At 33.6% G+C, this 26,717-nt stretch overlaps 2 protein-coding genes and 1 non-coding gene across 3 annotated transcripts in view; 2 read left to right on the top strand and 1 right to left on the bottom strand.

The window, feature by feature from the left end:
- The window catches only part of LOC106662139, a 53,394-nt gene extending 48,086 nt beyond the window's left edge, over positions 1-5,308 (bottom strand). Inside the window, exon 1 of the mRNA XM_014385962.2 lies at positions 5,127-5,308. Within this exon, the coding sequence (XP_014241448.1) occupies positions 5,127-5,154 (28 nt within the window). The 5' untranslated portion in view covers positions 5,155-5,308. The remainder of the gene's footprint in view (positions 1-5,126) is intronic.
- The window catches only part of LOC106662138 (tudor domain-containing protein 1-like), a 182,837-nt gene that overhangs the window by 52,986 nt on the left and 103,134 nt on the right, over positions 1-26,717 (top strand). The window lies entirely within an intron of this gene.
- On the top strand, positions 11,665-11,737 carry Trnad-guc. Its single transcript has one exon. It is a non-coding gene; the product is annotated as a tRNA-Asp (tRNA).

Here is a 26,717-nt window from a genome sequence, read left to right as displayed (position 1 = left end):
AGGAACCGGGATTTGCCCCCTAGCTGCAAACCGGCCGAAAGAAAAGTAAATAGAACCCATAAAATATAAAAGCTACTATACAACGTGTCATTTTTAGATGGACCGGCTGAATTTGAAAAAATAGGTGTTTAATATTTTTTAGTCTAGTTTCAAATTTTTACCTTTTATTTATTTATTTTATTTTATTTTTTTAGGAAAATTACACAGGGTACTTCAGGCCCAGTTCAACTTCAAAATTTCAAATACGATCCTATACATCCTGACATAATTTCAAAGGGTTCTTTACGCTGAAAACAATGGTCAATCGGATTTTAAATTAGTCCAAAAATGACATAGTTTTTAAGTTTTTTCGTCTTGTTCTGGTACTTCGGGACTGATTATGATAGGCGTCTAACGTACCTTGCACAAATATCGATTTGGGAGGCTGAAGAAAACATTCTTACGTACGTCCTATGGACTGATGAATCCAAACTCACCTCTAATGTCATACTAAACCGTTATGATTTTCGAACGTGGCAGAAGAAAAGCCGAGAATTTTGTACTGTTATGAGTATCACGTGGGTTCACAGTATCAACGTTTGTTGTGAACTTCTCGGCCTTATTTCGACGAAAATGATTTAAATGGTGCTCAGTTCTCAATTTTTTGGGGGAGGTTTTACCAAAACTGTTAGATGATGTTCCTCTGCTACAACGACAAAGAATGATTCTCCGGTTTGACACACAATTCTTTGCAGGTGAGACGTTATTTGAATAGTCACTTCCGGGATAGGTGGATATGACCTCATGGCCCGATCTTTTGGCCTCCTCGGTCACCCGATTAACTCCACTTGACTATTTTCTGTGGGGCCATTTAAAAAACAGTGTCTACGCCAATCATAACCCAGGAATCTCAGTTGAAGGATAAGAAATGTTGTCAATCCAACTCCCGTGACTATCGCTCTGAGCACCACTGAAGATCAGTTTAAAAAAGCAAAACTTTGCATCTAGTTCGAATATGAAATGTGATTAATAAATAGCAAACCAAATGTCTGTTGCTGGAACTTTGTCATTTTTGGACCAATTTAAAATCCGATTGCACCACTGTTTTCAGTGTAAAAAAGGTTTTTAAAATGGTGTCAGGATGTATAGGATCGTATTTGAAATGGATCTGGGGTACCCTGTATAATTTTTTCCCCTTTTCTCCAAAAAAGGTAAAAATTTGAATTGTTTTTTGATACCCTCACGGGTTCAAGAGAAATTCAACCAGGCCATCTAAAAAAGACACCCTGTAATGTACAAGAAATTGCTTATTCAACGTGTCCTGTACTCGGAAACCTTTGACCTATTATTAAATTTGTATAAATAAGTAGGGTTTTTTATGTGCAAAATATCAAACGCTTTAAAAGAGAGTGACGACAGCTTTTAAAATTACAAGAGAAATGATAATTTTATTGTATCAAAAGTGATTAAGATGTCATATACAAAGCCATGGGATCAGTTTTTTAACTTCATGATTAGTACAACTTTTTAATTATTTTGGCAGCTTATGCTTAATTATATAAATACTCGATTAATTATACACAATTTTTTCGAAATGAAAAATTTGTGTCGCAGGCGGGATTCGAACCCACGGCTTCCGGTTAAATACGCCGCTGCTCTACCACATGCCGTAGAGCGTTGGAGCTACCGTGACTCATGAATGAATGAATGAACTTTGAAATGAGAAGTTTTTGGACTCAGTAAGTTGTACATAAAGATTATTCGAATTTTTTGGTAACTTGTTCACTTTCTTGTTTTCTTATTTCTTTTTGATTGTAATCTGACTTTTCTACATTAATTTTAGTAATATTATGTATTTAAGAAATTACGTATATTCTGTCATTTGTTAAGAAAAGACATTCGAAATTATTTATTGTCTTTCTAGTTTCTTGTTCTGTTTACTCAATTCCTTTTTTTACCCTTGGGATATTCTCATTATTGGATTGTATCGTGATCCGACTCTTCGACCACGACACTGAAAGGACGTAATTCACTTGTCTACTTAAGGATAGACTTTCCTTGACCAAGGGACGGCTTGGGAAGCCCTTGAATATTTTCTTTATTGTCTAAAACAGTTCGATTAATAGTTCTGTAGGTGGTTTCAGTTTCCAGTCGGTTCATACGTCACTTCATTGTCAGTAGTCACGCGCCGCTATACCGGTAGAGGTGTGGCAAGGTCGCCTTTTCATTATAATCAAACTGCACCGGCCGTCAATCAATTTTTTTTCAATTTTGGTCTTTAATAAAAGACCACTTCCTTCTCTGCGAGATCACCAACCGCATTAGCAACTTTCATCCGATCTATTGTACATACGTTACAACTTGTACCCAATGTGTCTTTTAAGTATGTGTCAAAATTACGAAAGTGTGAAATTGACAACTCATGTGTTCGAGAGAAATTAAACCAAGCCATAGATCACAATGAAGTTTTATCCTTCTTTGAAGTTACCTTGATCTGAATTTACACAATATAAAAGTGATCTTGCATGTTTCTTTTTGTATTGTAGATAGAACCTTTTTGAAAAATACCAGAATAAATAAAATCATGTTAGTTTGAAATAAAAGTGAACGCATACACACATAAAAACATTGACTTAGCTACATTAATCATCTGCTTGTTAGAAAGTCTATTATTTAGTTTATATCACCTTGTAAAAGCAATACGTGCATAATTTTATTACTTGACATGCACCTCTAATTCTATGATTATACGAATAATCTTACATTATAATATAGTAATTATGAATTTATGCATAGCGCCTTCTGTTTATTTTATTACTACTAATTATATGAATACAATTACAGAATTCTCCTAAGTGGTTTATCGGGTCAATGAGTATAGTAAAATATAAAGTTTTATCAAAAAATAAAATAAAAAAATGGTACATGAGCAAAATAACCGCACGCGTGTGCTATTGATTTGCCTGTGATTTCAATAAGTCATAGAAGCTAGTAATATTTTTAATTATTTGACGCTAGATAAAAATGACAAATAAACTTTTCTCTCCCCGAAAGGCATTTGATATCTATTAGTTGTTCGGGACTTTATTGGCTATTTCGATCTAGCGTGACAAAAATATCTTAGACATTTTCCAAGAAACACTAAATTTAAAATTTCCTATAGCAAATTTCAAAACATCAGTAGTTCAAGAACAAGTTATTTCGTTTATTTCCTATTTCTTTTCAATAATAAAATAAAATTAACACTCAGTTATCCCACATAAGATCAAGCGTATCGAAAAAGAACCAGTGAGAATCGTGGACTTATGAATCATCACGCTGTGAAAATGACTCTCGGCTGTTTCAACATAATTATTCCTTTACTCTTTGAGAACAGCTAGATGTGTTTTTATCAAAATTAAACTTTAAAATAAAATTAACCCAGGAAGAAAACCTATAAACATAGAACAGGACTAGAACATAGAACAATGACTAAAACATTGAACGTTTTAAAGAGGACTAGAAAAAACATATGGATATATGTCTCTGGATGTTCATCACAATCATTAACACCAATATATTCACTGAACCTGAAAACGATAGCTCTGGGTATTAATAATTTCATTTTTCTGGATGTTTTCTATTCTTTAAACCAATTCAATGACCAAAGAGCATAGGAATAGTAACATCGAGAATATATAAATGTGCAAATAGACACGGAAACTTTGTACTACATGTAAATAATATAAATGTAAATTTAACAATAAAAAACAGCAAAACGTTTTCCTGACATAAATTTTCAGATTATTTCTAATTCTACACACCTCAGATTGTGCCTTTAGAATAAATCAACGTAATTATTCTTTAAAGATTATTTGTGGGTGTGAGAATTTAGTATTTATGAACAAAACATCACATACCCTTTTATGGTTATTTTACAATTTTATTAACCATTAAAATAATATGAGCACAGAAATATTAAAATTAATTATTCTGACAAAATGCATCTATGGTGTTTCATCGAAATCATAAATGTAGGGATGCATGTTTCATTGGCTTTTTTTTTTTTGGCCTTATGGTCTAGCATATTGGCCTTTCAAAGTTAATAGATCTATGGAAAGAATTGTACTTTTATGGTCTTTCATTATATCTTATAACCAATAAAATGTACACACGCACACGCACGCATGAATGAAATAAATAGAAAAATTAAATAGAAATTATTATTAATAATTGTATAAATGATCTTCGATCTTTCAGCGTAATCTTTAGCAAAAAGCATCCTGCAAATCAATATTTTTGAGAAAAAAATGATTGTAGTGTAAATATTATAAATTGTTCCTTTTCTTAGACTATTTTAAACCTCAGATAACCTCAGATTGTTAATTATCATAAACGTATTGTTCACTTAACTTAAAAGTCAATATGAACGTTTAATATAAACATTGACTATTGCAATAAAACAATGGAATTCAATTTTTTCTCGGTAAAACAATCGTAACTTTTTTTTCGAAATGTATTGGCAGAAGATACTACAGTAAATATTTACACTGTCTCAATTTGTTCATGGTATGTGTTTCTGTTTTAAAATTCGCTACTAGGTAAAAGTTTCACATTAAGAACTTGTTAATTTGGCCTGCTAACGCGTTGACGTTCTGAAATCCACCCCTGTAGATTTTTAATAGCTATAATGGCTGTTTTATTTTAATATAAGGAATAAGGATTTGATTTGTTTTCTATATTTTAACTAATGGAGCTAAATAGATCTTGTTGGGAAAATATTTCATTAAATGAAATAATTACTGATTAGTAGTTGAAAATGTAACTTTTTATTTTTATTTATTTATTTATTTATTTATTTATTTTTTTATTTTTTTTTTTTTTATTGAGAAAGAAAATTGTCCTTGATATGTTTTTGACATTCAACTTTTTTTCATNTTTTTATTTATTTTTTTATTTTTTTTTTTTTTATTGAGAAAGAATAAATTCTCACAAATTGTGCATTAGGTTTTTTTCGTAGCTACCATTTGTAAATATTTCGAAAATCGATTTACCCCTTTTTTTAACACATTTATTTCGCTAAGCTCTGCCGGCTTTTCTACATAAATACATAAAACAAACACTTCTAAATTCTTAAAATATTTCATGCATTATTTTATCGTACGTACACATAAACACGAGCAGTCTTGTCGCCATGGTTATCCTGGAGGATCACTGGTCGAAACACTACTGGCGGTTCTCACCGGGCAAGGAGTCTCTTGGGCGTTGGAGGAAAGCAGAGTCCCCTCCCTATTACTTTCTATAACTTCCTTGACCTTGCACCCTGCGAAATCTTTCCCTTGGATTTTAAATATATTATAATTCTTAATGTACCGTTAATAAAATATCGTTATTTCGTTTGTCAGTAAATTATACGAATACGTGATATCAACGGATTAATCATTTTAGGGAAATTTCTTCAAAAAAAAAAGTCTGAATATCTTATCGATGGATTCAATCATTTCAGAGATTAGAATTGCTGAAAATAGTAATTACGTACATTTTCTTGAGATAACATTTGACATATGTTCATAATTTTTACTTTGTAGTTATGCTCAAACTAGCATTAGTTTCACCAATTTGCCTTGTAGTCGCAACGTTTATACGCAGTTTAAACCATGGTAAAATGTAAACCGTTGTTTACAGTAACAAACCGGGAAACGAGAATACAAGAAAAAAAACTGAGCATTAACACGGTCCATATATACCTGTGTATAATCTTTAATAACCGGGAAAGAAAATCTTTCTCAAATCTCATTCACAGCTCACTTTTGTGTGCTTTTGTTATTTGAAAATTGGAGAATAACCCAAAAATCTACTTTTTACAATATATAAAATCGATCGTAAAAGTCCGCCTATTCTCCCTGGTTTTGTTCTTGCTTGACAAGTTTCTTGCCATTTTTCTGGCCATTTAGGTGGTCTTTTTTCTGTAAGAGGGGTGTGAAAGGAAGTGCTAAGCCATAACAATGCCTCAATTTTTTGTTTGTTTGATATTGTCTAGTTGTTCCTGCATATTGTGGTGCTTTGATCGATTCTTTTTATATTATTTTTTTATTATAGTATGTTGTATTTATCGTTTTCATTCTGTGTTACTATCCTTCATAAATGTATGAGTGTGTGTGTTTACGAATGCGCTTTGCCTCATGAAATGGCCTAAAATTAATGTTGTCAGTGTTATTTTAATTTATTGTGCATCTCATGATAAATACCTTCATAATCAAACCAATACCCATTTTTATTTATTGTCTCTTCTTATATAAAAATATTATTCTTATTTAATTATAAGTTAAAAACAAAGGATGACGAGAGAGAGGTTCTGCTTATGGATATGTATGCTAAGCCAAAACCCCTATCCACCTAATCACCTAACACCAAACTTAAACCTAAACCAAACCTGTTATCTACTAACCATTCTTAACCTAACCTAAAACTAACCCAAGAGTCCACCGGTAACGCAAAATGGTCACGCAAAAATGTATGTATCCGTACCAAAAAATATATCCATAAATATTTTGCAGGTAAGACGGGGGATTTTCTTTACAAAGAATCATTTCAATTTTTACACGAGCCTATATTGTTTAAATCTTTATATTACAAAACCATAATATATCGAGATCAAACACTCGTCCGTCCTTTTGTTCTCCATTGCATTTCCAATTCTTTTCGTTATGACAGTATACTTACTTCATTATAGTCCTGATGAATTATCATGATTATTCCTCGAAATATCGATGAAGGAACTGAACCTTTTATTTCAATTTTTTCTCAATTAGGATTTTTCTTATAAAATTATGTATAGAAGGCTGATTATAATTATACAAAAATGTGTCATTTTGTTCATATAATAAAGATTGAGTACCTCAAGTGTGATTTTACATATGAAACAATTAATATGTATAAATGTTTGGCTTGTACATAACGGTATTTTACTATCAAGCAACAATAAAGGACAATTAAATTACGAGAAAAATCATTAATTAATAACCTTTTAAAGTAAAGTAATTATATGGTTATAAATTTTAATATTAATTTACGTTTTAGTGGTCAATTGACCAAGTTACATCTTTCAATTAATTATTATTTCCATTTATTGTCTTGGTTGGGATAAAAAAAGTCAACGTCACGAGCGGGATTCGAACCCACGACCTTCGGCTAAATACACCGCTACTCTACCACTTGAACTATCGTGACTTCGATCCTCTCGGGCACCAACTCTCCTTCTCAACCTACAACCCATCGAACCTTCCCTCTTTTTTCGTTGAACATGTAGTCACATTGCTATCTGTTAGGACTTAGGTAACCAACATGGCAGCTCTGAATTGAACATCTGTTTTTTTGTTTACACGTATTTTTATTCTCAAATAAGCATTAATTAAATCAGACCAATACATTTATTTTATTAATTTCTGACCTGTCCTTATACTCTCATTCATAATTAATACATCCCCTAACCTATAAAGTTGTAGGCGTTAGACGTTAGTATACAAGGTGCCGACACGATTTGAAGCATGTCATTTGTTAGAACTTTTCGAGTGCATAGATAGCATTTTGAATGAATGAGTTGATTAATTTTCCTTTTTTATTCACTTCTGACATCTTACAATTTAGCACAAACAAAACCAACAAGCCTTCAAGGACTGTTATAGCTTTATTTTTGGTTCTACCAATCGCCACGCGCAGCATTGCGGAAAAATTAACGTTTAACATGCTAAGAAAAGAAGGGGGCATTCACAATCTTACTGGACATTTCTCTATTCGAGTTAACATCTTACAAACATCGTGAATACCCTTTTATGACATGTCCTGTAGTGTTTCAAGTAATATTCTGTCTGTTTTATAAGACAAGACGAAAGATGTAGCAAGGTGATATCATGTTTAAACATTGACCAAATTTATGTAGCACAAGAACTGTTTTCAACTGCGTTTGTTCACTTTCTATGCTTCTTATCGTTTTTCTTTCTCACGCTAGCCTTAGGCTTGTTACATTTTTAAGGCACACGTTTTCGAAAGAGGAAAAAAAACGTATCCAAGTTAAACTTTCAACGTACATAATTTATTGATTTGCTCCACGGGTGGGCAGGAGTTGTTCATTGTAAATACGGCTTGTCGAAAGATTTGCTCGATTTTGGTAGGCACTTTTATTTTGGTCGGGTTTAAAGTTTCCCGTGCATACCATCTGTTTTCTTTGTTATGCAAATGTTTCTGTGTGCAAAATGTAATCGTTAAAGTTAAGGTGGAAATTATCTTATTCAAATTATCCGCTGTCCTATCTGATTTATTAGCGTTTAGAAAGGGAAACCTGTTCTTGTAATTTTATAGCAGCAATTACAACCTTTCCACTTAATCAAAAGTAAAATTTGAAGAGAAACCGTTTTATCAAATAATCGTTGATAATCAATATCCCTATCTATATATGTTTATCTTTGATCTTTTAACCCTTTCAGGTCAAAGTGTACACAAGGTGGATGTTCTTGTATTCATCTGAAGTTAAATATTTTTTACTCGACCTATTCGTGTCCAGACTATTATAGGCAAATCCTCGATCTCCCTTATCTGCCTTTACAGCTTTGTGAGAATTTAAATAATGGCTTTTTCACATGACGATCACCTTGAACGAGGATTGATCTTGACTCGACGATTGTTAAATTTCATTGTTTTACAACATTAGCTTTTTTTTTATTCCTAGTGAGTAAGATTCATGCTATAATATTTATTTATAATACTCTTACATATCCACTATTTTTGTGAAATGAAGGCTAGTCCTTTCAAAACTACGTTTTCATTTTATGGTAGATGAGTTCTTTTCAACAAATTTAATTGTTGGTTTTGTTCAGCTGATCGATTGAATGATGTATTGACAACCTTTGTAAATTAGGCATCATAATCATGAACTAACACTTATTTACTTTATAACGACTTACCATTAAGCGTTAGAGCAAATAACTGTGATTATTAATAGCAATATGAGACAAATCTTAGTTTCTAAAACGTAATCGATTCAAAATATTTCAAATTACATTCTATTGTATTATTGATTTGAAATTATTATTGTGTAATAGCAGCAATAAGCAATAAGTTGTTTTTCATAAGATTTCTACTTGTTCTTCTGACATTTACAACTCCAGTAAACAAACTTTAAACCGTTCATAAAAAGGAATGACAACCCGAAAAACTGATAGATTTTCAAGGAAATGATTGATAGCTAATATGCTTACATGCATATTAGCGAGTCATGATTAGTAATAATGACCTCTATTACGAAATCTGTTTGTTTACATAAAAAATTTAAATACAAGCTCGTCGCATACATAAAATATATCTCAAAATAAACAACATTACTTCAATATACTTGGGCTCGTTTCAAAAGCGCTTGGAGGAGGGCATAAATTTCTAAGATGTTAGTGATAGTATGAGAAAATTATATTTTCATACAAAGTTTTGCTTCTTTGTTATAAATGAACAGAAATTAATTTTTTAAGCTTATTGGTTGTGTGACTTAATGAGCACTTAAGGAATGGAAATGTTAAGAAAGCTATTTCTGTTAACTCTATTAATTGTCTCCTCAACTGAAATTCTATCGTTTTTTCATGTGTTTTTTTAAGCAAAGTTTTGTCCATGTTTTAAGTTTTTTACCCCTCGCAATACATGATTGACCGATCAGTATTTCCCAACTTGAAGGCTGATTTACGTTAAGTGAACTTTGACGTTTTTACCGCCGTTATTCCCACATCGTCGGTGGAATTGTTTTTTGTTTCTGAGGCTGAGCAGGAAATCTAAGGTTGCTTTTTGTCAAACACGTTTCGGGGTTCCCCTTTTTAAAATAAACTGGTTTCTTCTGGATCGGTTTTCGCAATACGTAAAATTCCATGATTTAATTCAACTGTGGTGATCCTACTGAACTGAAAAATTAATATTCGGCTCCTGCGCTCAAAAGACGTCCGACGGGCCTCCTAACTGATAATTTATTTGATTGCAAATCTTAAAAACGTAATTTCTTCTTTTATTTTCAAAATAACTCTTTATTATCTTGATTTCCAGTTGTAAAACATCCAAAAGATTTTTAAATATATATTATCTAATAATATGCTCACTGCAAGGTCGTGTGACCATTTTTCTTAGGATAGAAGATTTTCATAAGGATTTGCCATTTGGCTCCTTAATGACTTCCTCATCGTAAAAAAAAAAACAGGTTTATATTTTAGAAGAAACCACTCAAAAATCTTGGCTTTAAGCTGAAGTTGATGTCCGATAATTGCCATTGTTTTTTTTAAGTTAAATATATACTACTCAAAAAGTGCAAATTGTCCAGACGGCCGATTTTGGGCGTGTCAAGGTGGCAATATTCGTTTATCCTTGAAATTGGAGTGGATTGTCTGTATGTTTCTACACTTGTTCAGATCAAAGCTCTGCAAAGCAAGGGATTATAACTTAAATCATACAATCTATCCATTTATTTTGTCTCTTAATAAATACAGTTTTTATTTCTGTTTTGAAAAGCTTTCTCTTTATCTTTGGGACCATCTCTTTTCCTTTGGCTCAGTCGGTTTGTAAAAACATACTAGTTAAACAATTGAGTCGTTTTTCTCTCATCCTAATGAAAAAGTCGTGAGAAATGGCCTTTCCAATACCCTTGTACTTCCGCGTCCGTCCGCTTCAAATAAATGAGAGTGAACGTTTTTTTTCGTCCGGGGAAAGGGACTCGTACCGACAGCAATTATAATTTCAAAAAAGTAGGAAAACTGTACGGGAGTCTCATTAACAGACCCCTAAAGAAATAATCCTAATGTGGTTTATTATAATGACCTGTAGAGGGAATCTTTGTTAGACCTTGGTTGTTCTACATGGGAAAACAGTGCTTGAACATTTTGTTAACTGGAACGTTCTGTTCTGGTAAAAATCGGTTTATGAATTTACATTTATGAAAGGGCAATATGCATTTTCTTATGGTCTCATGGCGCGATGCCCTCAATTCATATCTGCACCCACAATATTAAAAATTATCTTTTATTTCTTGCCTATATAATATATTCCATTAGGAAACTAATGTTGTTATTATGGCCATCGCATTGTTTGCTTCATTTTCGTAAAGCATTATTTTGTTCCAAAAGCTAGATGCTCATTTAAATACATGTAGGTCTAGATTATGGTCAAATCTATTTTACCTGTAAAATGTTAATTTCGAGCAAAAATATATTGACGAATAATCCATAAACGCTCGCTTGTTTGAGGTTAGCAGCATTTGCCAACATTTCACCACAAAATTATTCGATTTTACCGTTATTTATATTAATTAAATATGACGTTCGTTCAAAATCTCACTGCGGTTGTAGAAAATCGTAATTTATTTGGATGCATTCGAATCTAAGACAATTTATATTTAAGTAACCTTACAGCCGTTAGTTTATTTTTAGGAATTTTTAAAAATAAATTTTCTTGTCTCAGGATGGATTTCTCTATATTATTTTTTATTCACCAATTTCGTGGTCCGCTTGACCAATTAATATATTACAATTAATTAAGGTTTTTAGTTGAGATAAAAAAGCCAATGGCACGAGCGGGATTCGAACCCACGATTTTTCAAGTTATTGTTGTTCAAAATGGCAAAAGGAGGGAAAATTAAAAAAAGGTGGGGTTGAGAATGGGAAGTTAGTGTCAGAGTGGATCGAGGTCACGATAGCTCAAGTGGTAGAGCATCGGCGTGTCTAGCCGAAGATCGTGGGTTCGAATCTCGCTTGTGACGCTGAGTTTTTTATCTCAACTAAAAACCTTAATTAATTGAAAGATATCAATTGGTCAAGCGGACCACGAAACTAGTGAATATCACGTAAAATCGATAAATTACGTTTTACGTACTTTTCTTCAGCTTTTCGATTTATATTATATATTATTTAGTTAAGCAAATATAATGTAGTTTCAATTAAAAGGCATATTGAGCTGAATGTAAGATATGGATTTGGAAAAATTCACCATTTGCTCAATGGATCAATTAAATTGAAAAAAAGTTTTCAATTAATTAATCTTTAATTAAGGTTTTGGTTGAGATAAAAAAAATCCCGTCGTGGGTTCGAATCCCGCTTGTGACACTAACTTTTTTATCTCCACCAAAACCTTAATTAATTGAAAAGAATTTATTCGGCCAAGCGGACCACGAAACCTAATATAAATCGAAAATATTTTATTCTTTGATTTCGGGAATTGTGAAGAAAAAAGGGTACATATTTGAAAAAAATTGTTATTAGAAAGTTATTCGCCTGAAATAAGTATGAAATGTTAGGGTTTTGACCTTGAATTTTTTTAAAATAGGTGTTAAGTCATTATAAAATATTAATCGTAATTATATTTACATTACATTTATTAATAAAAAATCTATGGTATTGATACATTTATTTTTAGTCACCGCGGTGTACTTGATTAAGTTGGTTTGTAAATAAAATTATTGTTTTTGTGTCTTTTGTAGTCACAACTGCAGTTTCTGATGTAATGATATGACATTCTTTTCGCATATCGACCTTTTAACAATCTAGCATTTCTTTCATATTTTGTGATGTCCTGTTGAAGTAATTATTATAAAATTGTTTTTAAAAAAATGGGTACGACTTGTCCAATCGTCCTCATCTTTCGTGTATCTTACCAACATATGGAATGAACATGAGGGAAAATTTTACTGGATTCTTTCATGGTTGATTTTTTTCTACGGTAATATATTTATGTAACAGCATCAGTCAGTCGACTCTCTGAAATCCTCTAATTGAAATACGAAAAAAAATCAGTCAAATAGTGGCGTTTTTTACTGTGGAATTTTCGCATAGCGTAAATACCAATCCTATACTTTCATCTTAATAAGATGAGTTGTGTATTTTTTATTGGACTTTTGCTCGCCCGTTTGATTTTGACCCAGGTTTCCTGGGTTAGATAACATGATTTGAATATTTTAATTATTGCTTGTGAGTGAGGTCAAGGGTCTCGAAATCCGTACGGATACTTTCCCTGGATAAGTCAAACGTGAGCGTTATTAGCCCGAAGGATTCATTTCCTAAACCACTCCTAGTCTTACATGAACGAGAAGAGTGTATGCCCTCTTCTTCATGAAGATAACTCATGCCGTTTTCTCCCCACGCCTGGTCGATTCAACCTGCGGTTAAATCACTTTTGTGATAATTGCTTGATACTAGAAATCAATCAGAAATCTGAAGAAAGTTGACTGTTGGCAAACATATACCGAGTCATCTTTATCCCCATTCAACGTAGATAATTTACGTTACATGGGCTCTAGTGCTAAAGAATATGTCACCCGGGTAGCACAGTGTTTGATAACTTATGGAAAGGTAAGAGGGATAAACAAGCTCACAATAAAAAGTAAAATGAAAATAGTTGCTCTTCAAAAACAGCTGCCGTTACGTCCTGCTTTGTGAGCTTTGCCGAAAGTACGAGTAACGGGCATGTTGAATTCCCTTTCTTTTAAATGAACTAATTAATAAACTGTCGTGTTTTTTTTCTTCGGGTAGTCTGGATGAAAGCCTGTTTTCATTAACCTAGTTGCTTTCATTTACTCTCAGTTTTACTGAATATACAACGGCCGTTTATCATGGAATCCTAGCTTTTTCTATTGATTAAATAGTAGTAGGAAGTGAGAAGTTCCAAATTCAACTGGACAAATTCCAAAAAGTTACCATTTGTTACCTTTCTTTTTTAAGGCTCTTCACATTCAGAATGAAATTCCTTCGCGTGGGGCGTATCATTTATACTTTTATCGTCGTTTAATTTGGTTTAAATAAGTTGTTGGAATATTTTCCAATGGATCAAATCAAACTAACTTCATTCGTTTGATTATATGTACATCCGTGTGTACGTGTTAACACAATTATATACAGTAAAGCAAAGCTACAACGTAGAAACTAAAACTACATCCATTTTTATGTATTATTATAAGAAAAAAAATGTCCTAATTAAAATTAGCCTTTCATTTCAAAAATAATAGTCTTGCTGAACCCGATATATCTTGAAATATTGGGTTGTCCGGAAAATAATGCAGGATTTTGGTATTAAACAAAAAAAAAGAAACTAGTTACTTTAAAGCAATGTTCTTTAATCAAAATAANTGACATTCATACAAATGAGTAATCCTGTAAACGTAAACAGAATATTTTATATAGATTTTTTTTAATGAAAACTTAAAATCCTGCATTATTTTCCGGACAACCCAATAGAAGGTAACATATACAGGGTGGTTCTCTTTAATTTCAAATGGATATATTTTACTCTTTAGTATATTAAACTAGATTTACTCAATTAATTATACACGATTTTTTAGAAATGAAAATCTGAGTCACAGGCGGAATTTAAATTGTGTGATTTACTTACAAATTATAATAAAATGGGAAGTCAAAATGAGATGTTTGTGGCATGGGCGATCGAAGTCCCTGCAGCTTAAATGGTTTGAGTAGTGGCGTATTGAGACGAAGGTCGTGGGTTCGAATCCCACCTGGCACACAGAATATTCATTTCGAAAAAAATCGTGTATAATTAATTGAGTATAAGTATAATTAAGAATAGATAAAAAAAATAATAAAAGTTGATATTAAACAAGATTTGTTTCTGAGAAAATAAGAATTAACCGTGACATTCCATTCGTAACCCTTTACACAAGTATAAGTATATTAATTTTCAATTCCTTGATTTTTGTTTTAATTTTCTTAGAAACAAATCTAGTTTAACTTAGAGGGAAAATACGCGGTACCGTTTGAAAGTAATTAATTGATTTCGGTCATACCGTGCACAAAAATTACAGATTTGACTACATATTGAAATTTCTCCGCGAAAAATTAAAGGGTTACCATTTAAAATTTGGTTCTACCTATTCTTTGTTTCGAGTAAAAGGCGTGTTACGTTTTGTTTAAGGACACCCAGAATTGCTTTAAAAAAACTTGAGTAAACGCATTCGGTTTTTCATCTTTTCACATTATCGATAATTGTTTTTCTAAGTATGTAAAACTAAAAGGACGATTAACATTTATAAATGCTAAGTTATGTACATGCACAATAATTTATTGAAATATATCAAAAGATCAATGAAATCTTTCTTAATTGTTTATTAATTTAGAAAAATTATGTACGTATTTTTTGAAATATAAAATAGTCTCTAGGTTAATTTGAACGCGCCGCTCCCCAGGGAATTTTCTCGGTATCTAATTGAAAATTTTATTAATCCATATATGTTCAGCGGTCATAATTGACCATATTAATTATTTCAATTAATAATTCTTTTTATCTAAGTTCTTGATTGAAATGAAAAAGTTAGTATCACGAGCGGGATTCGAACCCACGACTTTCGGCTCAATTCGCCACTGCTCTAACGACTTGAGCTATCGTGACAGAGAAGCGGGCATTTGAGCCAAAGGTCGTCGTGGGTTCGAATCCCGCTCGTGACTAAGTTTTTCATCTCAACCAAGGACTTTAGATATAAATAATAATTAATCGAAATAATTAAATAGGCCGATTATGAACGCTAAACATGTATTGATTAACAAAGAATAATCTTTTTTACAAATCGTTCTTGGCGAATCTCTGCTTGAACCTCATGGCCTTGCGGTACCCACTGTTTTCGGTGAATAGCATTTTTGAAAAATATCCATTTTTCATCCTCGTTGCAAATCTCTTCCAAAATCTATTATCTTTTTGATATTGAAGTGAACTTTTACAGATATCAATTCCTTGTTGAGCTAGCGCGGCTGACAAGTCATGAGGATCTGATCTAGGTCGTATATTTCGGACATGAAGCTTTTTTAATTGGCGGCTTACCGTTGTATTTGAAACTTCCGTTTCGAACTATAATCCTCGAACTATATAAAACTCGACTAATTCAACATCATCCACCACTGAAGGACCAGATCATCTTGAAATCTTGTTCCCAGAATTAAACCGCCTGAACCAAAATGCGGCAGTGTTAGTCCTTTTTGTCCAGTAGTTCGAATCCTGCTCGTGGCACTAACGTTTTCATCTCAATCAAGACCTTAGATAAAAAGAGTAATTTATTGAAAAATTTGTTTTTGTTTAAAAAATACGTACCTATTTTTTATTTTATATATGTATAGTTCTGCAATACTTAACAGCATAAAACTAATGCAGAATTCATGGGCATGGATATGACTAGATGCCTAAGTAAATGTGCTTCTTCCTTAATTTGTTAGTTGTTTTTAAGAAGTTTTGATAAAAAGACTACTAAATGAAGAAATAAACTTGCTTCCATTTATTTTGTTAGATGCATAAACTATATACCATTGATCCTTAGCTGTGTGTAGCTGGTCACCACATCGTATCTGCGGTGATTAAAAGAAAGGAAAATTCACTTTCTACCATAAAAAGTACGTTTTTTAGATCCCGCTCTTGCAGATTGTCTCTAATTGGGAGGACAGCAATTTGCATCCGTGCCACCGCCATCCTTGTCCTTGGAGCGACTTTCTCCGTTTCGTGAAGCCGGGCCCGTTCCCTGCCATCGACCTCCGGTTCGTCCGGGGAAAAGACATTTCGACACGACTCGGTGTGCCCGTCCGAGCGAGCGCATTGTCCGGTTGCCTTCTAATTAATGGATATGTTATCTGTGACGAAATCCGGCCCTCACTTCCTCATAATTCGATCAGCCGTTGAGAAGAACGATTATCAGTAGAGCCTTTTCCCGTCCTGAGAAATCGGAAATTTCTTACTTTTCAGGGCCGTTGTAAGCCTTTTTCTACTGATAATCAGGGACACTGGTAGTTTTCATTGATGCATTAAGCAAGAAAAGGAGAAAAATATGAAATAATTATCTGGGTACATGTGCTTCCATCAGCTACTAGAAACACCAGATCATTTGCATTATGTAATTGAATTAATAAGTAAGAATAAAAAATTTACTACAGTCACAAGCTAAAGAATCTTGCAGTCCTCGGCAGACGGCTCGACTGAAGTTTTCAAAGAGCCACATTGGGGGATAGTGGCAGTTGGTTGATTGTGCAGTTTGGTCAACGAGTCATGGACCTTAATGTGAGCAGACTTGATAACTTGATTTTGTATTGATCAAATATAATGAAAGAAAAAAATTAAACTCCTGTTATATTACCAATTACTTGTCATTCCAGGGTGTCACTACCTTCAAAATTAATTTTAAAAAAATGATCTTTGAAAAGTTAGATTAATTATTTATTTAAAATTGGCTAAATTGTTCGTTCATCACTGTAGCCACTGGCAGGCCAAAATCGTCATTTTTATTCTTCTGGCCGAGGTTTTCGCAGAATATGCTGGCTCTTGTCTGCTAACGGTGTCTTATTCACATACTCCGTTGCTTTATATCTTGTATCTTAATCAGACAGATCTAAATATCTGGTTGTAGATTTTGGTTTTCTTTTGACAGTTGAGTATTCTTTCCTAAATAGCAGCAAAGTTTACTATACTTTATTCTAAGCAGTTTGCGCTTTTTCCATTTTAGTCTGTTGTCGAGTGTCTTCTTAGGCATTTGACCGAGTTTTGTATTGTTCTTGCACTACCATTCAGAGAAAACGTGGTATCGGTGATTTTCTTATAAGTAAAGTTCAGAAAAACAGGTTTTTGTTCAATAGCTTAGATCTGACATTTTTCTGTCCACTTGTGTATGGAACTCCATGTTTGTACCAGCCCAGATGTTTGCTGATTGAGTGTGTTACAATTCCGAATTATAAAAGATGGTTTGTGTAACACATAGAAGAACTAAAATTTGTATTTTTTTTTTAACTACTATATAAACATTTTCAAAACCCATCAAACTCATTTTAAAAATTCAATATTTTTCCTTTTTTTTAGTTCATGTGTATGACGAACTTAAAATTATTTTCGTAGGTACTGTTGTAATATAATTGAATTTATATGTGGTGATTAGTGACCGTTAGTCGATAATTATTCAGAAATCGTGAGATGCGGTCTGGTGTGATGTAGGTTTCAGAAAAACTTTTCTTCATCATGCCAACGTTTCGATCTTTATTGAGATCATCTTCAGGGCCTGAGATTTACAAACATTGTTTAAATTTAACAAATACATGTAGGATGTGGAAAATAAAGTGAATTTATACAGTGCAAAATATATTTTTTTTATTCAATCAAAGTATTTCTGCTCACTCAAACTGTTTGTCTTCTGTGTAATTCTGCCATTCTTGCGTGTCGTGTTGTGAGTGCCAGTGAGATATTGGTGTTTATATATGAACTTCTTATTTGTGTGGTGTTTAGTGACCGTTAGTCAATGATTATTCGGAGATCGTGAGATACGGTCTGGTGTGACGTAGGTTTTAGAAAAGCATTTTCTTTATCATGCTAACGTTTCGATTTTTATTGAGATCATCTTCAGGGCTAGTGTTTGTCCCTGAAGATGTCCTCAATAAAGATCGAAACGTTAGCATGGTAAAGAAAATGTTTTTCTAAAACCTACGTCACACCAGACCGCATCTCGCGATCTCAGAATAATCATTGACTAACGGTCACTAAATACCACACATTTCTACATGAGAAGAACAAAGAACATGGGATTCTATGAAGAAATTAGGGGCACTCTCAACATGAAACACAAGAACGACACATCTACACGGAAAACTAACACTTTGAGCCCTGAAGATGATCTCAATAAAGATCGAAACATCGGCATGATAAAGAAAATGTTTTTCTAAAACCTACGTCACACCAGACCGCATCTCACGATCTCCCAATAATCTTCTTATTTGTAGCGAACTTAACAAAACTAGAGAGAGAGAGAAACTTAATGATAGTTATTGTATATTGGTTATAATTCAATTTGATAAATCGGCGCATTATTGCTAATCGACGTAATTTTCCTTTGCACGTACTCCCACGCCGTGTTTAACACCTGTTGGACCGCTAAGAAAGTTAATGTAACATTAAGGACGTGTAATTCCTGTTACTTCACAGGTCGTAATTTCAGCCGATGCTCTCACCTTTCGGCTTTCGTCTTAAATTACATTTCTTCTTTAAAACTGGCCACTTCGTTGGTTGTAATTGACTATTGTGAAATCGTTTGGACTTTTTTTGGAACTTATTTATGGAAAATTCTTCCGTTTGGCAAAGGCAATATTCAAACGGGCTTATAAAAATTGTCAGCTATAATTGCGCGTGACGTTTGCCTTCTATTGTAGTTTTACCCCCTGAATTAGTAGTTTAAACTGTGCATTAAAGGAACAGGTCGCATTTACCTCCCTCAGCCCCCTAAGGCACAATTTAAATAATGATAGTTTTCGATAGGTAATTGAAGTGTGGGCATTTGCTGGGTAAAAGTAGTTCTCTTCGGGCTATGGAGTTGTAAGGGTCAGCATCGATAAAGGTCAGGGGACAAATTTCAAGTTGCTTGGAAGGCTCTTCGGCGTTCAAACCGTAGAAAGTCCAACCTGCTCTTTGGCCCTTACATTTGCATAAAATTTCGCCTGTGAAAGTTTTGTTTGTCCACACAAGAAAAATAATGTGCTGTTTGGAATTGATGGGCGAACTGGGGAATATTTCAAAATCCAGTTATCGTGGCACTCACGTGCTTGACCGGTTGCGCGTTACAGTTTATGCCCATAGAAAGGCTCCAAAGAAAACAAGTGACATTTTTACAAATACTGTTCGCTTAGTCTTTGGCTAGTTTTGTACTAACTAGTCCTCCTTGTTGCAAAATGTAACAATGAATACTTGATTCTAAGTCCTACTCAATATAGACATTTCGAAGGACAAATAACAAATCTTTATTGTTTTGCAACCTATATCTTGATTTAAGATTGGATTTATTTGGAATAAACATGTTTGGCCGAAAAAACATAAAAAATTGAAAGGAATGGATAACGCTGTGTATTATGTGTAAAAAAGTTTTTATTAAAACATTTTTTTTAATTTTTTCATTAAAAAATATATATTTGCATTTCACAAATACATGTAACCTTAGTATCTTCAACCTCTTTGTGTTGACACTTTTATAAACGTATAATGTCCAAGTGGAACTTCCGAACCGATATACGTGCTATATGGCTAGAAAGTTCCGATTTCTTTTTCAAAACCTTTCCTCTTTAAAGAATTATTGCAAATACAATCAAACATCCCAAATCAAAACGTAGCTAAACATCTTAGCAAATTCATAGCGTAAAGTTCAGTCATCGAACTAGTATTAATATAACGAAATTGAAATATTAGGCGTTGTAATAGAAAAGGAGAGAAACTAATAGAACTACTATCTACTATCATAGATAAAAGCATCGACAGTAGAAAAGGAAACATAGAAATCTATGTCTAAAAATGTACATAAAACGATATTATATATTGTTTTGGGTTAAAACGTTGGTTCTCTCTTACAAAGGAGGGTTCAAAAGCTTCATTTATATTTCTTTTTATTTCGTCTCTTTTGCTAATTCATGTTATTTGATATTTTTATCTTCATTTCATTATGTTTGCTCTTCTTTACTTAACAACGCATCTGCTCTCTCACTGTCTCTCTCTCCCTTCCTACCACTCTCTCTCTCTCTCTCTCTCTCTCTCTCTCTCTCTCCCTCCCTCCCTACCACCCTTTCTCCCCACCTCTCTACCACCCTCTTTCCTTACCTCTCTCCCTACCTCCATCCCTCTCCTTCACTACCACCCTCTCTCCCTTCCTACCACCCTCTCTCCCTCCCTACCACCTTCTCTCTCTTCCTACCTCCCTCTCACCCTCTCTCCCTCCCTACCACCCTCTCTCCTTACCTCCCTCCCTCTCTCCTTCCCTACCTCCTTACCTCTCTCCTTCCCTACCACCCTCTCTCCCTCCCTACCATCCTCTCACCCTCCCTACCCCCTCTCTCCCTTCCTACCTCCCTCTCTCTCTTCCTACCTCCCTTTCACCCTCTCTCCCTCCCTACCTCACTCTGACTCTCTCTCTCCCCCTCTCCCTCTCTCCCCTCCCCTCCTTCAGAAATATATGTATTTTATATATGTAGCGCACGAACTCTCTCCATTTCTTCTAGCTTTTTTACTTTGATCATCATTCTTTATATCTATTTCATTTAGATTTAGTTCATTCATTAGATAGTTTAGTTCATTCTTTCCAATTTGTCTTTTTCCCATCACCTGTCATCAAGATTTAGAGTGGTTGGGAGGTTTGTGAAAAATGTTTGGTAACGGGAGTGGATTACATTTTGGACAAAAGGAATATAGACCGAAATATTCCTTACCAAAAATTTTTCACAAACCTCCCAACCACTATAAATCCTCTCATCCCGACGAATTCCTTCCAACCCTCTTCGTCGACTAAAAAGACGATAGCCACGGGATTTTCTTTCCAGTGAAGAATAGTTAGGAGTACTACCAGTGGGTAGTTTCTCCACTCTTGTTTTCTTAATTACTTATTCATACACTATTACTAGATACCAAAATGCAGGTAGTTGTGATATACAATAAAAAGCAAAAAAATCCATCACCAGCCTTCCTCCTCCACAAATACAATACACCAATTATTATTTTAATCATCATTGTGAATTTACAAATTGTGTATAGATTATTTATTCACCAAAATTGGGTATATTTTTGTGGTATGGATCATTCATTATAGATATTTAATAATGGCTCGAATTAATCACAAAACTTTCAGTATCATTTTTAAATGTTGAAAAGTATAAGGATCTACACGTTTTAAATAAAATGAGTCATTGTGGTAATTTTAACTTATACAGGTAGTATCTTTCTAAGTGAAAACTGTTTTGAGCCTGTTTTTCATATAGGGACTTGATGCACGGTGTCGGAGGAAGTGGACAGACTAGCTGGCGGAAATAATAATTATTGACCCCTTCGTCCTTCGCCTTCATGAGCACCCTGGGTGTGTTCCATTCCCTGGGGGGCATCGCTTTTTAATAGTCAACACGGGCTGTTGAGCGAGAGCAAAACGCCTTTTCACTTTCATCTACAAAAAGAAAAAATATGAAATGCAAAAGAACCGAAAATGACGTACGGACGTTACTGTATATATTGATGTTGTACTGTATGCAAGTTATATGCAATTACAAATAGTGGCTCAAGGCTCCACCCTTTCTACAAATAAACCTTCTTTCAAAAAGAAAATAAAGACAAGTCCGGCCTTGGTTCTACCAAGTTTTACCTTGGTCAAGCAATATTGAAAGCTCTATCTGTCAGATATTATCAATGTAGTATAATCAATTTTCCGCATTGTTAGACCGATGTTGAAATAGTTTATTTGTCTTAGTTCCAAGTCCATTATGTTTTTCTTTGGAAATGTTTACAAGTCGGTCTCTGATTCCAGTGGAAATTTTGTCCCGTCATAAACTGCGTGATCATTCTAATGGAATACAATGAAGCGAAAGTTAACTACTTGCGATTATCCACCATAATGCAGATCATACCACCTAGCATATTCTGTGGAAGTCGAAAAACATTACCAGCATTGTCTGAAGTCGATGCGAAACTGAAACCGAAACCGGAAACTTCATAGAAAATTTATACCTTTACGTCATGCAATTGAATGTTAGAATGCTTCGTCACATTGTATGAAAAATAGCTTACGGTACGGTACGATCCAGGGGGAAAATCATGAATCATGGTTTACCGAAGACAATTGGTTTCTTTCCATCAAAACAATATTTGAACATAAAAGTACAATCCATTTACGTTTTAGTGGTCGATTGAACAAGTTACTTCTTTCAATTAATTATTCTTTAGGTAAAAAAAGACAAAATTTTTTTGAAAATGGCAAAAAGAGGAAAAATTCGAACGGTTTTAGGTTAAGATGGAGAGTTGCTGTCCGAGAGGATCGAAGTCGCGATAGCTCAAGTGGTAGAGCAGCGGCGTATCTAGCCAAAGATCGTGGGTTCGAATCCCGCTCGTGACATTGACTTTTTTATCTCAACTAAAAACCTTAATTAATTGTCATGTATTGATTGGTCAAGCGGACCACGAAATTAGTGAATTTAATGAATTAAAATGAAGTATACTTCACTAAAGCTCTCCGTGGCCATTTCATTTGTCGCCGAGAATCCAATCCGATTACATGACATTTGAAAAATGGCAAAAAGGAGGGAAAATTCAAAAGGTGGGGTTGAGATGGGAAGTTAGTGTCCGAGTGGATCGAACTCACGATAGCTCAAGTGGTAGAGCAGCGGCGTATTTAGCCGAAAGTCGTGGGTTCGAATCCCGCTCCTGCCACTGGCTTTTTTTTTATCTCAACCAAGACCTTACATAGAAAGAATAGTTAATTCAAAAAAGTACAATCTTCCTTTTAAACAATAAGGAGCTATGTTTGTGAAATTGCGCCCCTTCTCAAAATCTCTTGACAGAAAAAAGTTTACAAAGCCTATCTACAAGAAAAGATTACATTTGATTTTTAAAATGTCTAAAGCAGAACGCATCGACTCATTCCTCAAATTGTATAATCTCTAGCATAGAAAAGTAGCATTTTTATTGCAAGGATAATGTTGGCATTTTTTGCACCTTTATCTGCCTAATATTCATTTTTCGGAATGAATCTATAGTTACTCACGTACGGCCAAATCCTCACATTCTTTCGAAAATTGGGAGCTGGAGCAAGAATTATTCAAAGTAACTTGTAAATAAAATCGATTTGGGGGAACAAGGGTGTTATTTGTAACAAAACAACTAGTAGAAATTGCATTTCTGGTTGTATAATATGATCAAAACAGAATTGCCCTATTCCAAATCTCATATCTCTAATTTCGACCGCGACCTCAAAAATAAAAATTCTTCGGAACGACCACGGTCACGGTTTCGACCGAATGTTCGAATTTAGTATCCGCTTTCTCCGTTTGCTATTCATTAGTCGGACTGGACCTGCTATTCAGCTTCCCAAGTTACAAATCAAGATTGATATCACCGTCCATTCCTAGTACGACGACAATTGCTTTCTCCACTTTCAATTTCCATCTGGCTTTAAGTAATGTCCGGCGGTCTAATGGTTTCCTCTTTTGTAGTAAAAAAGGTCTACGTCTAAGGAAATAAAAAGATGAGGAAAAACCAGAGAAAAATTATAAGTTTGTTTAAAAATTGCAAAGGGATTTCAAAATTGTTCAGCCAGAGGCAACGAATAATACTGTTCGTAAATAAACAGTTGGTTGAATAAACTTTCTATGACAGTATGCGGGATCACGGAAGATAAATAAATTTTTACCTTTAAAAACCAATTAGCATAATATTTCGGCTTCTTCTCATATATAATAATTTGATATAATTATTTTTACATGTTTCAAAATTACATTAACCGTATTGAATTAAAATTCACTATTTTACAAATCACAAGCATTAATTAGACTATGGATCTATGATGCTTCTGCCACAGGTGATTGGATTTTTTAAAAATAAATTTATATGCTTAGTTAATCAAAAATAACAAGAAATACATATAAATATAACTGCTATCAATAAAACAAACAACTTTTAACCCTACTGATCATTATGTAAATATCGAGTTTGATATTGAATCTCCTAGCACCCAAATTTTGATTATGGACATGAACTGGTTAAGTAAAATGCTAGCTGCAGACAATAGATCGCTTCTAAAGAGATATTTTGAATCTGTTTTGTTCACATCGAACTTTTCATCACGTCGTAAAGATTATTGTAATGATAACTGGCCTATCTATTATCATGTTATGGCTCGAACCTTCCTATTTTTTTCGTGATGTAAATGTGGTGGCGAAGCACAAAAGGGACAATTGAGCGTTGGGAGAGTAATCTCTATTCAGTTAACATCGGCCGATGCATTGGCTCCGTTTTCAATCCCTTCTTTAGACGAATTTCCTCTCTTTATTTATGTGAAAATTATTTGCTTCAAAATGTTTCCATTGCCAAGCAAATAATCATGGTGCAATTCAGATTATCGGGAACCGCAGCAGTTAGATTCTTTTATAGCATTTTTCAGTCAAATGAAACTTTTTTTCAATCAAATGAAACCTTTTTCCAATCAAATGAAACCTTTTTCCAATCAAATGAAACCTTTTTCCAAACAAATGAAACCTTTTTCCAAACAAATGAAACCTTTTTCCAAATAAATGAAACCTTTTTCCAAACAAATGAAACCTTTTTTCAAGCAAATGAAACCTAAAACCTAATGATAATAATTACGTAGGGGAATAAATGACATTATAGCACTAACAATAATTTTTATGATGATTGAATATTAATATTACAATAATTGAATCGTAAAGCTTAGGTGCAAGGACGTTTCTTGTGAAGATCCGCGGGTTCACTTCTGCAATTCATGTCGAGAGACGTGTTTGTAGAAACCCTTCAACCTGATGATGAGCTAAAGGGCTCGAAATCCGTATTGTTGCGAAACAACTTACTGTGAGTAGGAACCACCTGTTTAAAAAGGATTGAACTCCACACCCACTCCATCATTCATAATTTCTATCACAGAAAGTTGTTGCTCGCTCAAAAACACTTTTCTATCCTACTTAATTAAACTTCGTCGGGGTGGATGTAGAAAGGTTTGATGAATACGGTTCTTCACAAGAAACGTTCTTGTACCTAAGCCTTACGATTCAGGTATTGTAATATTAATATTCAGTCACCATAAAAATTATTGTTAGTACTATAATGTCTTTTATTTATTGCTCTACATAATTATTATCATTAGGGTTTAGGTTTCATTTGCTTGAAAAAATGTATATAACGGCATAGCATATTCCATTGACTGCACACAGTTATGCATAATATGCAATTTGAAGGTAAATGAAACTTTGGCACACATAATATGGGAGTGCCCTATATATTTGTCATTGAGGAAAAAACACTTACAAAATTTATTAAACAATAGGGGGCTTGGATAATTATAAAAAATAATTTTACTCTATATTGGGTACTTTGAAGTTGAGAGCTTTCGTGTTAGATGAATTATGCAATCTGCCAGAGGATTTATTTTATTTGACCATAATATAATGTATGATAATGTTACGTAGTACGTATAATAAATAATTAAATTTCGATAATGTAAATTAAATAGTAGATATTTTTAGAATTGATAAAAAAAAACTTGACATTCCATAAATTTAGTTATCGAATAGGTTCCTGGTTAAAGGTAACTACGATTTTTTTTCTGTGCATTGCGGATGTGCGTGTACAAGTAGTAAGAAGGAAAGAAACTACGTTAATTCCATTAAAATACGTTCAATACTCCTTGTAAATAAACCAGAAAAAACAAACTGTGCACCCCATGTTTATGCAAACATAAAATGCTTAAATACTCTATTCTCTACTATCTTTTTTTTTTTGCCAATTAACAAAATTTACAATTTTACAGATATGGTATTTATACATTACATTATGAACAGTAGATTTGATTATATAACAATGGCATTCACCCAAAAGTCTAATGGCTTGTGCTGGGTGACATGATCAGTCATTCTTTCAAAATAACAACGCAGGTTTTTTTTATTGGCCTTATGATCTTGCATATTAGCCATGGTACGAATTCTTGTGTGTTCAAATTGGGGGTTATCGGGAAAAAAGGGCCAGAGGCGACGGTGGGAATCGAACCCACGACCGCGGCGTGAGAGTCTCTCATGCTAACCACTCGGCTACCGCGGTCCCCCATATTATTATTTAAAGTTCAAATTGTTACAAAATATTATTTATAATGTTTTGTTGAATGATTTTAGGCACATTTAACTACATATCGTTATTTAAAGTTCGTATCGTTACATACAATATTATTTATAATATGTTTTTTTAATGATTTTAGGTCA

Source organism: Cimex lectularius, unplaced genomic scaffold (assembly GCF_000648675.2).
Source record: "Cimex lectularius strain Harlan isolate CLEC.00 unplaced genomic scaffold, Clec_2.1 scaffold19, whole genome shotgun sequence".
Lineage (NCBI taxonomy): Eukaryota > Metazoa > Arthropoda > Insecta > Hemiptera > Cimicidae > Cimex > Cimex lectularius.
The sequence above is the reverse complement of the archived record's forward strand: the minus strand, read 5'-3'. Positions and strand labels throughout refer to the sequence as shown.